Source organism: Kryptolebias marmoratus, linkage group LG24 (genome assembly GCF_001649575.2).
Source record: "Kryptolebias marmoratus isolate JLee-2015 linkage group LG24, ASM164957v2, whole genome shotgun sequence".
NCBI classification, from domain to species: domain Eukaryota; kingdom Metazoa; phylum Chordata; class Actinopteri; order Cyprinodontiformes; family Rivulidae; genus Kryptolebias; species Kryptolebias marmoratus.
Genome location: NC_051453.1, coordinates 19,332,976 through 19,345,968, shown reverse-complemented (window position 1 = coordinate 19,345,968; position 12,993 = coordinate 19,332,976). Strand labels below are relative to the sequence as shown.

The 12,993-nt window shown below is 38.2% G+C and overlaps 1 protein-coding gene across 1 annotated transcript in view; it reads right to left on the bottom strand.

The window, feature by feature from the left end:
* The window catches only part of tprg1 (tumor protein p63 regulated 1), a 32,857-nt gene that overhangs the window by 17,758 nt on the left and 2,106 nt on the right, over positions 1 to 12,993 (bottom strand). The window contains exons 3-4 of the mRNA XM_017423390.3: positions 11,964 to 12,055; positions 5,747 to 5,923 (exon numbers count right to left, since the gene is read on the bottom strand). Of these exons, the coding sequence (XP_017278879.1) occupies positions 5,747 to 5,923; positions 11,964 to 12,055 (269 nt within the window). The remainder of the gene's footprint in view (positions 1 to 5,746; positions 5,924 to 11,963; positions 12,056 to 12,993) is intronic.

Genomic DNA, 12,993 nt, shown 5'->3' with positions numbered 1-12,993 from the left:
ACCAAAAATGGTTAGTTGAGCTAAAATTCAATGGGTGCCTTTACAAGACCGAATATGGTAAGCCTGTTTTGTACTTAGATAAAATATTAATATGATGTGTGCTAATTTATCCTTGTTTACCAGTAAAATGATGCTATTACATTCAGCATTAGATATGTTTTGTTTTGTTACATGTAGTGATCCAACATGCAGCCTGTGCCACAAAAAGCACAGTACAGTACAGCATCTGTCTGTTTTTCAGTTCTCTGTTGTTATTCATTGGCCGAGATGTGAGACGTGTTGGTGCCTTGTTTGCACTTTTTCATTCATGTTCATTTAATTTATTTGTAAATGTGACTTAAATTAGGATTCAAATTAGGTGCAAACAATTAATATTTACTTTAATTGTATTTTTGTTTAAAAAAGTATTTCAAAAGTGCCTTTTTGTAAAACTGTAGTTGTGTAAATATTTGGCACAAATATCTTACAATATCACATTATAAATAGCCATATTTTCAACTTTCTGTCAACTTTAATCTTTTCTTTACTAAATCACGGTCGGCCGGCGGTCGGCCGGCGGTCGGCCGGCGATCGGCAGCAAATGGCCACCTGCCACCGGCCTTAGCCTCTTTTCTGGGGGAAACACTGCCCCCCTCCACCAAACTTTACACTTGGCACAATGCAGTCAGACAAATACCGTTCTCCTGGCAACCGCCAAACCCAGACTCATCCATCAGATCACCAGATGGAGAAGCACGATTTGTCTCTCCAGAGAACACGCCTCCACCACTGTAGAGTCCAGAGGCAGTGTGCTTTACACCACTGCATCTCACGCTTTGCACTTGGTGATGTATGGCTTGGATGCAGCTGCACGACCATGGAAACCCATTCCATGAAGCTCTCTGCTCTGTTCTTCAGCTAATCTGAAGGCCACATGAAGTTTGGAGGTCTGTAGTGATTGATTCTGCAGAAAGTTGGCGACCTCTTCGCACTGCACGCTTCAGCATCCGCTGACCTTGCTCCGTCAGTTTACGTGGTCTACCACTTCATGGCTGAGTTGCTGTCGTTCCCAGACACTTCCATTTTCTTATAATACAGCTGACAGCTGACTGTGGAATATTTAGGAGCAGGGATATTTTACAACTGGACTTATTGCACAGGTAGCATCCTATCATGTTACCGCACTGGAATTCACAGAGCTCCTGAGAGCGACCCATTCTGTCACAAATGTTTGTAAAAACAGTCTGCATGTCTAGATGCTTCATTTTATACACCTGTGGCCATGGCAGTGATTGGACCACCTGATTCCGATAATCTGGATGGGTGAGGAAATACTTTTGGCAATATAGTGTATTTCTTTAGTCCGAACACAATAAATGATGAAAAAAAAATGGTGAGTCCCAGTGTGGACGAACAGCAGTGTTTGTTAAGACTACAAGCAGATTGCTATTTGATTGGCAGCATCAAACCTTATGCCTACAGTGTCTGACAGCTACTCTGTTTCCTGCTGCTCAAACTAACTCGAGGTTGATTTGCTGCTGAATATATAAGACGCGTTTATCAAACTTTTACAAGAAGTTAAAGTTTTCTTTGACTTGTGACCTCTCCAGGGTGTAACCTGCCCCTCATGCAATTAACACTGGAGATAAGCACCAGTTCCCCCACCACCAGTGGAAAAGCAGGTAAAGATAATAAGATAATAAATGGGTGGATGGACTTTTCTTTGTTCCTTACAGCAATTGGTAAGAAATTAAACCTGTGTCAATATTCCCCTGTCACCTTTGGTGGCAGGCGATAATGTTTTTGCCTGCATCTGTGTGTGTGTGTGTTAGTTGGTTAGTTAATTAAATATCCTATAAACCACTGGACAGTTTAAAAAAAACTCTCAGAATGTAGTACTGGGTCTACCCCTAAAACCGATTAACCTTTCGAGTCAACCCAATTGAAGACAGCCACTGTAGCTAAACACAAAATATTCTATAACTTAGTCAAATGTACAGATATTGAGTTAAGCTACTACCACATCAAAAGTTAACAAATATTCTTGCTATATTGCAAGAGATCGCAGATAGCATCATTTACAAGGTTTGGACAAAACAGTTTCCATATATCTCAGTCATTTTCCATCATATGATTTTAGTTTAAACGTCTTGAATGAAAGGAGGTGACGATATGCATTCTTTCAAGGAATACTAGGCCTTTATTTTAATGGATGCTGATATGACACCACGGTCTTAAATCTGAGTTCTTATAAAACACAACAAAACCCATTGTAATGTTAACATGCCGTATCCGTTTTCTCCTCAGCCAGCCTTTCAGTTTTCTTTCACTCTGATTCTGTGATGTGGAAACAAAGTTTCGTGTACTGTTCGAACAGTGGGGAGGATTTGTTTCCATATATTCATGAACATTATGAGAGATCCATTTCTGCCAAAAAATAAGACAAAACGACCGAGATTAAAAAAAGAAGACACTTCCTGAGGGACAGAGCGTGAGGAATATGGGAAAGAAAGGGAGCTGAAGAAGACAGAAAGAGGAATGTTTGAGGCTCAAGTCTATGCTATTTGAAACTCTTGTCTTTACTGCTGGACTCCCAGTTGGATTTCACAAGCGTTTTATGTTTTATTCAGAGCAATGTGCAGAGATAAAACCTCTAATAAAGGCCGCGCTCTCTAAGCTCTTCACAGCACATTACGTTTTATTCATCAAATTAGTTTTAGTTGGTTTGGTATCCCCTGAGCTGACTTTAAAAGGTTTAGATGAAAGGAGAACATTAATTTTGCTACTAATCAGTTAAGTGACAGCTCCAAGTGACAGCTATGCACTCCTTACCCAAAAAAGAAAAGAAAAAAAAAACTCTCTCCCCCTTCATCACGTTAACACAAAAGTGATGAAGGGGTTTATCCCTGCTATGCCTGTTTGCTCCTTGCACCAATCCAACACACACACACTCACAAACACACGTCTTACGCTTTTCATTACATCTGAAAAGATTTCTTCAAAACTGATACTCTGTTTCATGCAACAAGATTTATACAAGATACAAAACTCTAAAATCCAGGTCAAAAATGAGACAAGAAAAGAATTGTTATAAATAAAGGGGAAGGATGTTTTCTCACAGGGAATTAAGCTTTTCTGAAACAAATTATTCCACAGAGCAGATAGTTAGTTTTACTTGTGAGTTTTAGGTTTTTAATTTCCAACTGACCCCCTATAAAGAGCAGCACCAACTAGGAATTTTCTAAAGAAATGCGGAATGATGCTGATACAGCTACAGCCTGAAACACCAACATCGTCAACTTCCTTTTATAAAATAAGTGCTCTGCACCTACATAGTGCCTTTTTAACCTCTCCAGGTTCTGCAAAACACTTTACAATGTTTACCCACACTCACTCATACAATGCTTTACTTTTTTTATAATAATCTACAAACAGCCCTTTTTAGGAGCCGTCCACATGGGAACGTTTTGTGGGACTTTTACAGTTTCAGACTTGTGTGCAAATAGAATCACTGTTTTAGGAGCACCCCCAAATTATTATTTTTTTGTTAATTAAGCCAATAAAATAAGTTCAAGAATGAAACGCCACTCTTGCGTTTTTTTATGTAGACAGCCAAAACACAACATTTTGAAAATGATGGTATTATAGTGCCACCTCTAATCTAACCTACGACCCAATGTCTTTGTCTTCTTCTTCTTGTGTTTAAATTTTGTACGCAGCGTGTAAGCTTTGGCCTAGTCCCAATACTCTCACTTACATCCTCGTTCCACCCTCATTCCACCCTTATGTCCTTCAAATGCACATTCATGTTGAAGGGTTTGAGTGCATAGTGTGTCCCAGTTCTCCAGAGTGGTCTTTAGCCCCGCCCCCTTTGTGTACTACATCCGCCCTTCGGCTAAGCCCGCATCCAGGTAGATTTCGGCAAAGCATTTACCTACAATTCATTGCTGCATGTGACGTTTTGACTATTATTTTTTATTATCTTTATTGACAATGAAAGGGTTTTGAATTAAAAGGCAGAAATATGGCAGTGGTGACAAAGCAAGCTGCCTCTGTTGCAAAAAAAGCAGTTTTTAAATGTAAGGTATTAAAATAATTATTGTTGCACTCTGCTGTACATGTGTGAATACTATCAAACTTTGCTCCGCATTCAACAAGTCAGAAAAAAACACATTTGTGTTTGTGTCTCTGCAGAATCAAAGCCATATCTCCTGCAATGACTTTGGAAAGCAAAGACACCTAAATGGTACTTTTAAAATTGTACTGGCATCTTCTTAAAATATCACAACAGCGACCAATCCACCATGTTGGATGACACAGTTACAGCCTAGAGGTGCAAGTAGAAGACGTAACCCGTACTGTCCCAATTCTCCAATTCATCCATGCTTGTAACCTGCGTACACAAATCTTCTGTGCATTTCGACTGAGTACACACTTCATAGAGGGGCATAGGGTGTAGTGTGAGTATTGAGACTGGGCCAAAATGTGCATGCTCCACGCCTCCTGCTGTTTTTGGTGTATCTTTGTGACAGCGTTACAGTGCCACATACAGGCTAGGCATAGCTACTACAGCATTTTGGGTTGTTTTTGGCGTCATGTTCTCACTGATACAGCGATAAGGAGCATATCAAGTGCAATGAGGGGTTCACTGTCTTGCCCAAGGACACTCTGGAGGGGCTTGGAAACAAAACCCCAATCTTCAGAATAGAAGAGGACCACCCTCCCACAGATGCCAAAAATCCCAACAGTAATTTGGGACTTTTGTAATAATTTAAGATAACAAAATGCATATGGTTTGATGCATAAACTGTAGAAGAAGTATAAAGACAACCAAGATCAAAAGAAATATTACAGTTGCTACCAGTAGCTCATTAAAGTCCGCAAGACAGAAAGACAGAAATGCAAAGTAGAAATTTAAAGTCATATTGAATAAATTCCTATATCTTAAGTCTCAGAAGAGTCCGTTTTTATGTGTCTACAATATTTTATGTTGGAGATATGAAACATTAAAAAAACCCTATACTTACAATTTAAAAAAGAAAATTTGTATATATGATATAATGAAAGCTAACTAGAATTTGGATATGCCCTTTGCACTCTGAAAGAATTTGACAAAAAATTAAGTCCTATAGCAGTGAGAGATGCACTGGGTGAAAGAAGACAAAAATGCCTACATTTTGATGTAGAAATTGTATTAAAATGTAAAAACTGTGGAAACAGGAAAAGTTTGTTTGCAAAAATTTAGGAAAGTTTAGACAGCTAGGATCTTCGTTTGTGACACTGTCACACTAACGCTGTGATAAAATCTTCGAAAATCATAAAACTTTAACTGTGACTGTGTAAAAAACTGTAAAATATATGAAAATACAAGTTCAGTTGTGTATAATAAGTCCAAGTTATTGTGACCCATTTTAATTTTGAATAATATTTCTACAATGACTTTTGCACAAATTACAGAGCCTTAAAAATGGCAGGGTTTTCTCAGTCATTCTGCCACAGTCCTATAGTGTATGTGGAATTTTTCAGCTGTTTTTTGCAAATCTACACCATACAAGCAGCATATATTGTTTTGTTTTTGTTTTTCCAAAGCTTTGGGAGAAGTTAATTGAAAAATCATAATGAAAACAAAAGATTAATTGATGGATAGTTATAGGAGTGTTTTAATGTTTATGAATTTACACCCATACTAAGTTAACCTGGTTATGACAACTCAAAAATGATCTAAGTATTCTGAGTTTAACGCAGCAGGTTTGATGGCTAGACTTACTTGAGCAGGGAGTGCTTCGGGAAACTGAAGGAACCATTAAAGATGCGGTCCACGTAGTTCAGCTGGATCCTCTGGATCTGCTCACAACGGAGCAAGATGAAGTCGTACTTGAAGATCAGGAGAGAGTTGTCTGTGATGATAACAAGACGCTCCTTTTCATTGTTCCAGTGATCAACCCTGAAACAGCCAGACAACAAGACTTTATAACAGTAGTTATCATGTTTGAGCGGACATGTGGAGTCCGTGCACCTTGACTGCTCTTGTCAAGTAACATTCATTTATACAGGACATTTAAAAAAAAACAATAGATGGTAACCCAAAGTTCTTTCCATTATTAGTTATATAATAAAAATCAACAATATAAACAACAAAAGGAATATTGTGGTAAACCCATAAAATGATAGAAATAAAAAACACTATTATAAAGTTATTAAATGTTAGAGTTGATTAAAAAAGAAAACTGAACAGAGGTTTAAAGGCCAGTTTATAATGGGGGTGGGGTGGGGGTGGGGGGCATATAAGATGTTGTTTTCAGCCTTTCTGTTGTAGATTTGCAGCTGTATTTGAGATTGTTGTTCTGTTTCATGACCCAGTTTGGTCCAAGCTTCAGTTGTCAAACTGATGGCCTTACATCTGACTCTCGTCAAATCAGTAATACCCATCCACCACCATGCTTGACAGTTGATATGAGGCATTTGTGCTGTTATGCTAAATGTGACAAAGTGACAAAACTCCTGTTTTTATAGAGGTGCTCACACTGACGATGATCAGTTAATCACTACATTTGATCAGCAGCTCCAGGCTGCACATTTCCCTCTTAGATCCTGTGGAAGCAGCAAGAGTCCACTTAAGTTTTTCCACACACAGCTTTTCCATTTTGTTTTTATTTAATAAATAAAAGACATGGTGGAATTTGTTGTGTGTTTTTGTACACTTCAGGTTAGATTTGGCAAATTTTAGAACTTGGTAAAATCAGATTGTTTATATTATGTTTTAAACCTGAGAATTGGCAATAGCTGTCATGAAGAAGGACATCAAGGACTATCCTGTTACTTATGTAATTATCAAGCAGCACATATTTTATTAAACAGTTTATTATCTGCTGGTTTACTTTATTTCTTTTCACCGGAAACATATATATATAAAATTCTCATTCTCACCCTCCACGGGTGGTCCCGCGGAGGGTGAGAAGGGGAATTTTATATATATATGTTATATTTGTAGTGTTCTCTGGAAGGGGTTGTTGTAAGTTCACAGACACAAAAAACATGTTTTGTAAGCTGCTCAATTATGTACTGTAAAAGTTTCACAATTTCCAAAAGTGCTCCTGGCAAAGATCATTCAATATGCATGCAAGCATTTAAAATTTTCACTGACAAAAATGGAGGAAAAAAAAGGAGTTAGTTTAACAGAAACAGATTTAATATGTCCAAAGACTTCTCCCGCAGTAACTAAAATGAGGAAAAAGCCTAATTTTTTTGTCTCGCCATCTCTTAATCAAACAAACACACACATGCACACATCCCTTACAGCTGTGCACACACAGCTAATTCGTGATGGCATGGATTCTCTCAGAGTGGCTCAGTTTCTTACAGCCCGCTGAGCCGGGCGCGCATGGCCAAATCTAAGCGAAACACTCCTGATTGCAGCTGGCAGCCAGAGGCCAGAAGAAGACAGTTCACTGAGCAGCTAAGGCATCATGGGAAAGGTGTGGGTGAAGAGCTTTGACTATACTTATAAAATGAGTTAACCTTGACTGGGCATGAGCATTGTGGACATTACAGAGGTGTTGCAGAAATTCAGGATCAGAGTGCGAGTGGGCTGATATGCTTCCTGGCACTCGAGCCTGACAAAACAAAGCAGTGGGAGTTAAGACAAAGATACTGAGAGCTGAAGGCCAAGATTTCTACAAGGCTCACTGCAGTTTCTTTGATATGATGTTTATGTTTAATAAACACACTTTTCCTCTTGCTTTTCTGTCATAAGTTAGGTCAGAAGAGAAGTTTTACCCTCGGGATAGTACAGACATTTAGATCAACCCACAAGACCATTTTCACCTGCCATATTGAAGGAATTAAGCTAATAAATTTAGTTGGAAAGAACAGTATAGCTGTGATGTGCTGCTCATTATTGTTGTCCTTTAAAATGTTTCCTCACAGCTTTATGCAAGGACTGAGGTGGGATTAAAATAGTGCTCTATACTCTCTCCTCACCCCTGGCCATTTGTAAGTGTATTCTGCTGTAACCTTTTAGGCATTTTTCTTCCTACAGACTCTAAATGTTCTGTCTGACTTGTTTTCTGTGGAATTAGAAATTCAAGAAGTTCACGATACATTATTGATTACATCAGGTATATTTGACATTTTTTTATTGGTTTGAAACGCTTTGAAAAATGTGTTGCATGTCTTTCTTATCAGTTTATCAAGAGTATTCCAGTTGTAACAAATAAAATAAAAAGTCTAAAAAAACAACACAATCAGGTTCTACACAGTTTATAAAGGCTACATCCGAAGTTTATATTATATAAAATATTGTGAGTTCACAAGGTTTGTGTATCACACTGCTTTTAGTTGTGGTTGTAAGATTTGAATTCAAATCTATGGAAGACAGTCACTGTTTAATTGATGAAAAATAACCCTCAGTTTACCCCAGACTAGCTGTAAATTAGAATTAATAGCTCACTGAAACTTCAAGCTCATTAGTCTTAATTTAATTTTACATATCATTACATATCAACATGAAGCTGTAAATATTGCAATTCAAGCCATTCAATTGCCAAAAAAATAGCAAAATGTATAACATTTTGAGTACTATATCAATTTTACTCCTCTTGCTTGTCCATACCAACAAGTTGCCAGTGTACTTACATTAACGATACTCTTCTTTGTACTGCTAATCAGACTCCTGGCACACACCTAGCGGTGGCTCCGATTTGCTCAGTGTACCTTTTAACCAATCATTGTCCCTCATGACTCGTCACGCATCACCTGTTCACCTAAACCCGACCCAATCAAAAGCAATCTAAAGTGGGTCGTAACTTTCTGTTTTCAACCGATGATTAGCTCTCATACATACATCCTGTATCATTGTTACATGAGTTGAGCACAGCTTATAGTTGGAGACACCGACACTGAGTACCGGCAGGTTTATAAGAAGTGGCGGTACGCTAAGAATGAAAATTCTGTACCAGTGAGTACCGGCTCATTTAGAGCACTGACAGGAGATACATACTGACATCTACAAGCTCACGTTTCAAATGAAGCCCAGGATTCAGACAATAGTCAGGCCTATTTTAACTGCCCAAGACATGACTGAAACAAAGAAAGAAAGCTCAGTCCCTGATAAGGCTGTGCTGTACCATTTTGTCCACGATAATAGCAATATACCTTTTTGCGTGATTAAAAAGTGTCATATGACAACATTGTGATTTCAACCATATGCAAACACAAGACATTTGTGTTCTCTAGCACATAGCACACAAAAAGAGTGGGTCCACATCATTTAATCACTGGCAAATGTAGCAGAACACAAGCTGGCACATTCAAGCGGCACAGTTGGTGCAAACTCAAGATGTTGCTCCCAGATTTAGAAGCGAGAGTGTATGTCCACCTTGACCATATGGCACATAGGGGTACAATGATACACACGAGTCCTGGTTTGGTACATATCTTGGTTTCAGGGTCATGGTTCAATACAGATTCAGTAGACACCCAATGGACTTCTGGTTCAGATACTGTAGAAATGAACTTGTTTTAATGCAGCAAACTAAGTTAAAAGGGCTAAAAAGTAGAAAAATATGTCAAGTGTCGAATAATATTATTAATAAAAAAGATTTAAACAGCCATTTTTAATAAAGGCTTGGTACTTCAAGTCATAAAAGCCACACTTTTCTCTTTTTTTTTTGAGGAATTATGGTGGTTAGATCCACAACACTGAGTCTTCACTGGGATTCAGTTTAAATGGTAAGCAATAGATCTGAGAACAAGGTTTGCACTTAAAGTGACCGATTAGAGAGTAGTTCACCATAACTTCATGTTTTAACACTAAAGAAATTAGTTATTAGAAAATGGAACCATAGTAAACCTGTCTAAAAGTGAGTAAAAAACTCACTGTTGCCAGAAAAGTTGCACATTTTTGCTTTTTCGCTTAACAATGAGTGAAGAGTCAGAACATGTTTTATGTGAGGATACTGTTACAAAGCTTATCAAGACATCTGTGATCAGAGTCAGAGGGTTATATTAGTGAAAGGAACAGTTTGACCCCATCTGAATGTATTACACAGTTTAAAGTAATCTAGCATACATAGCAAGGTCTCCAGAAACACCAGGTCCCCACAGTTTTTTTGGTCATGTTAAAAAATTCTTTGGCATGAATGTAGCAACTCTGAAATGTCACATATACATCCTAATAAGAAAATTAACATTGTAGTGATTTAAGATTAAGGTACACAATCTCATGCTATGCTATGCACACTCTGTCTGCAGTGCAACTGTATTGTTGGAGTGAGGGTGGCAATTTTATGCATAGCAGGCATTGTTTATTTATCTAACCTGACTAATTGAGTAAGACAGCAAACACTATAGAGAATTTTCTTTTTTTCACTTTAGAAAACCTATTGTTCTTGGAAATGGGGATTGTATATTTAGGTAGAACATTGAGAAAAATATTACTTACTGACCTGAAAACAAAGATACAACCAAGACCTAAGTTTAAACAGCTGATTATGAAACAGTCCACAGAATAATAAATTACTGACAATATCACATAATAGTTGCAATCATCTAAATGAACTAAAAGGCTGTATGAGAATGAAACATTAATAGTTCTTCAAGCTCATAAAACATCTTATTTGAATGATTATTGTTGTATTTATTTGTGTATAGTTCATTCTGTTGCCTTGGTAACAGAATGAACTATACACAAATATACACAGAATTACTGCCTCAGCTGATGAAGTCAGTAAAATAAAGCTGACGACGAAAATAAAGCTAAAGACCTTGAAAGGAATACAATAAAACAATTTGAAATGGTTGTTTTAAACCTGTCAATAACTAGTTTATATAAATGTTAAAAGATGCTTTATAACATTGTGTTTTCGACCATTATTAAAGATTATCAAAAGGTATAAAATATTCAATATGATCAAGCTTTTATCCTTTAGAGTTTTTTTTTTTAATGCTCCTAAACTATCCATCAATTTTCTGACGCTTATCTGTGGTTGGGTTGCAAAGGCAACAGGTCTACAAGGAAAACCCAGACAACCCTCTCCAGCTCCTCCTGGGAAATCCCAAAGCATTCCCAAATTTAGAGAGGATACATAATCCTTTCAGCAAGTTTTGGGTCTGCCCCATGGTCTTCGTTTAGTGGGATGTACTGGGAAATCCTCCAGAGGAAGGTGTTCTGGAGGCATTTTAAATCAGATGCCTGTACCACCTCACCTGATTCATTTCAAAGCAAAAGATCAGCAGCTTCGCTGTAAGCTGCTCAGCTTATCTTTAAAGCCAGAAACAGGGTTGTTCATGCTTTTCTGGGTCTATGTAGGCAACTGGTTATAGGTGTACATAGTACAGCCACATGTCACTTGAAACAGAGACTCAGCCAATTGATAATTATGGCCACAGGAGCTGACTCATTCCAGCTGCTTCCCACTCAGCTGCTCACCAACCCAGTTCACACTAGTGCACACTGAAGGTCAGGGCCTGAAGACATCAACAAAACCACATCATCTGCCCTGAGCTTCCCAAACCAGACACCCACCTCTCCACGACTGTCCCTCGAGATACTGTCCACGAACACCACAAACTGTGCCAAGAACGTGAACGCATTTCTCGCTTTAGTTCCTGAACCAGCTCTTTAAACCAGCAAGAAGATGGTTGGCAAAATTGAGATGTCATGATGCTTCAAATCGCCTAGTCTGTCTCCAAACAAAAGGTGGAGTCAGTCAGCAAGTGGTCCTTTCTTCGCAATGGTTTGATCACAGTATGTTAAAAAAAACAACTAACTAATATTTTGCTTACAATGGTACATCTTAAGAGTCTTTCCAAGTTTTTTGTGAAGCCTTGTTCTTGTTTGAACTCAAACATATGGGTTGAAAATAATTGTAAACATCCAGTACAGCTGCATTTTAATGCATCATTACAGAAATACCTCTTCAAATGGGTAGGTTTTTGTTTCTGCATGAAGACATGAACAACAGAACATTGTTTGATGAACTCACTCTGCCATCAGCCAGACGCTGTGAAGGTTGCCATCTACCTCCGTATTCACCTGAGCTTCAATGTCTTTGATGGCCTGATTGAGAGTGCCAGGCTGAGGAAACAGAAACGCATGGGTGTCACTTTCTAATTTTCCATTGCGACAATCCTAACATGTGCACAGAGAGTTAAAAAGAATATTCTTCTTTGAGGCAGATGTGCAGCAGGGACTGGTAACATGTCAGAGTGTCTGTGCATCAAAGAAAACAACATCATAGTAAACAAAAACAAGACATCTAGGTGAAAAAAAGACAATAAAATAAAGCTGAACATGTCCAAATCTGATAAGTAAGACATCTGAACACATCAGAGAGAACTTTGGTACGTTATTCTGTGTTTTACACTCAAAAACTGTCAGCCATTTTCCAACAATATTCTATCCCTGCACTTTGTTTCATGATTTCAGTGCCAAGTTGGCAAACCTAAAAAGATTAGGAGTTCATACTGAGGACTTCTGACAGTTTTTCTGTAATCTGGGACTTGTGCTGAGCTGGTCTGGCAACTTAGAGATGCATTCCTGTTGCAGTCCAACAACAGGTCTACAAAAAACAAATGATTCAAAGATAGAGATTCCTGTGAGGCAACTTAAAGAAGGTGGATGACTCTGACGCATACTAAAACAGCTCAGAAGTATGTTTGCATGAAAGGCAGAGTAGTCTCCTGATAAGAACCAACCCAGGGGAATTATGAGGACAATGTCAACACATTTTAAAGAGCTGGCCTCATTGCAGGGTGGAGCCTTTTATCCACATACATTTTTCAGTTGAGACACTGTCACCTTGAGTCTGATGGACCTCGGCTGTACACAAACCACAAACTGTTTTGCCTACTGATACAAAGCCCTCATTTTAAAAGGCCTTTCTGGCAACTACTATTTTAAAATCATTAAGTCTCTACACGCTTTTTACAGCTACATGTCAGCAGTTCTTGAATTACACACAGATCCTCTCAAGCCTGATCATATCAGAGAGAAACCTGCCACCTTCACAAAAA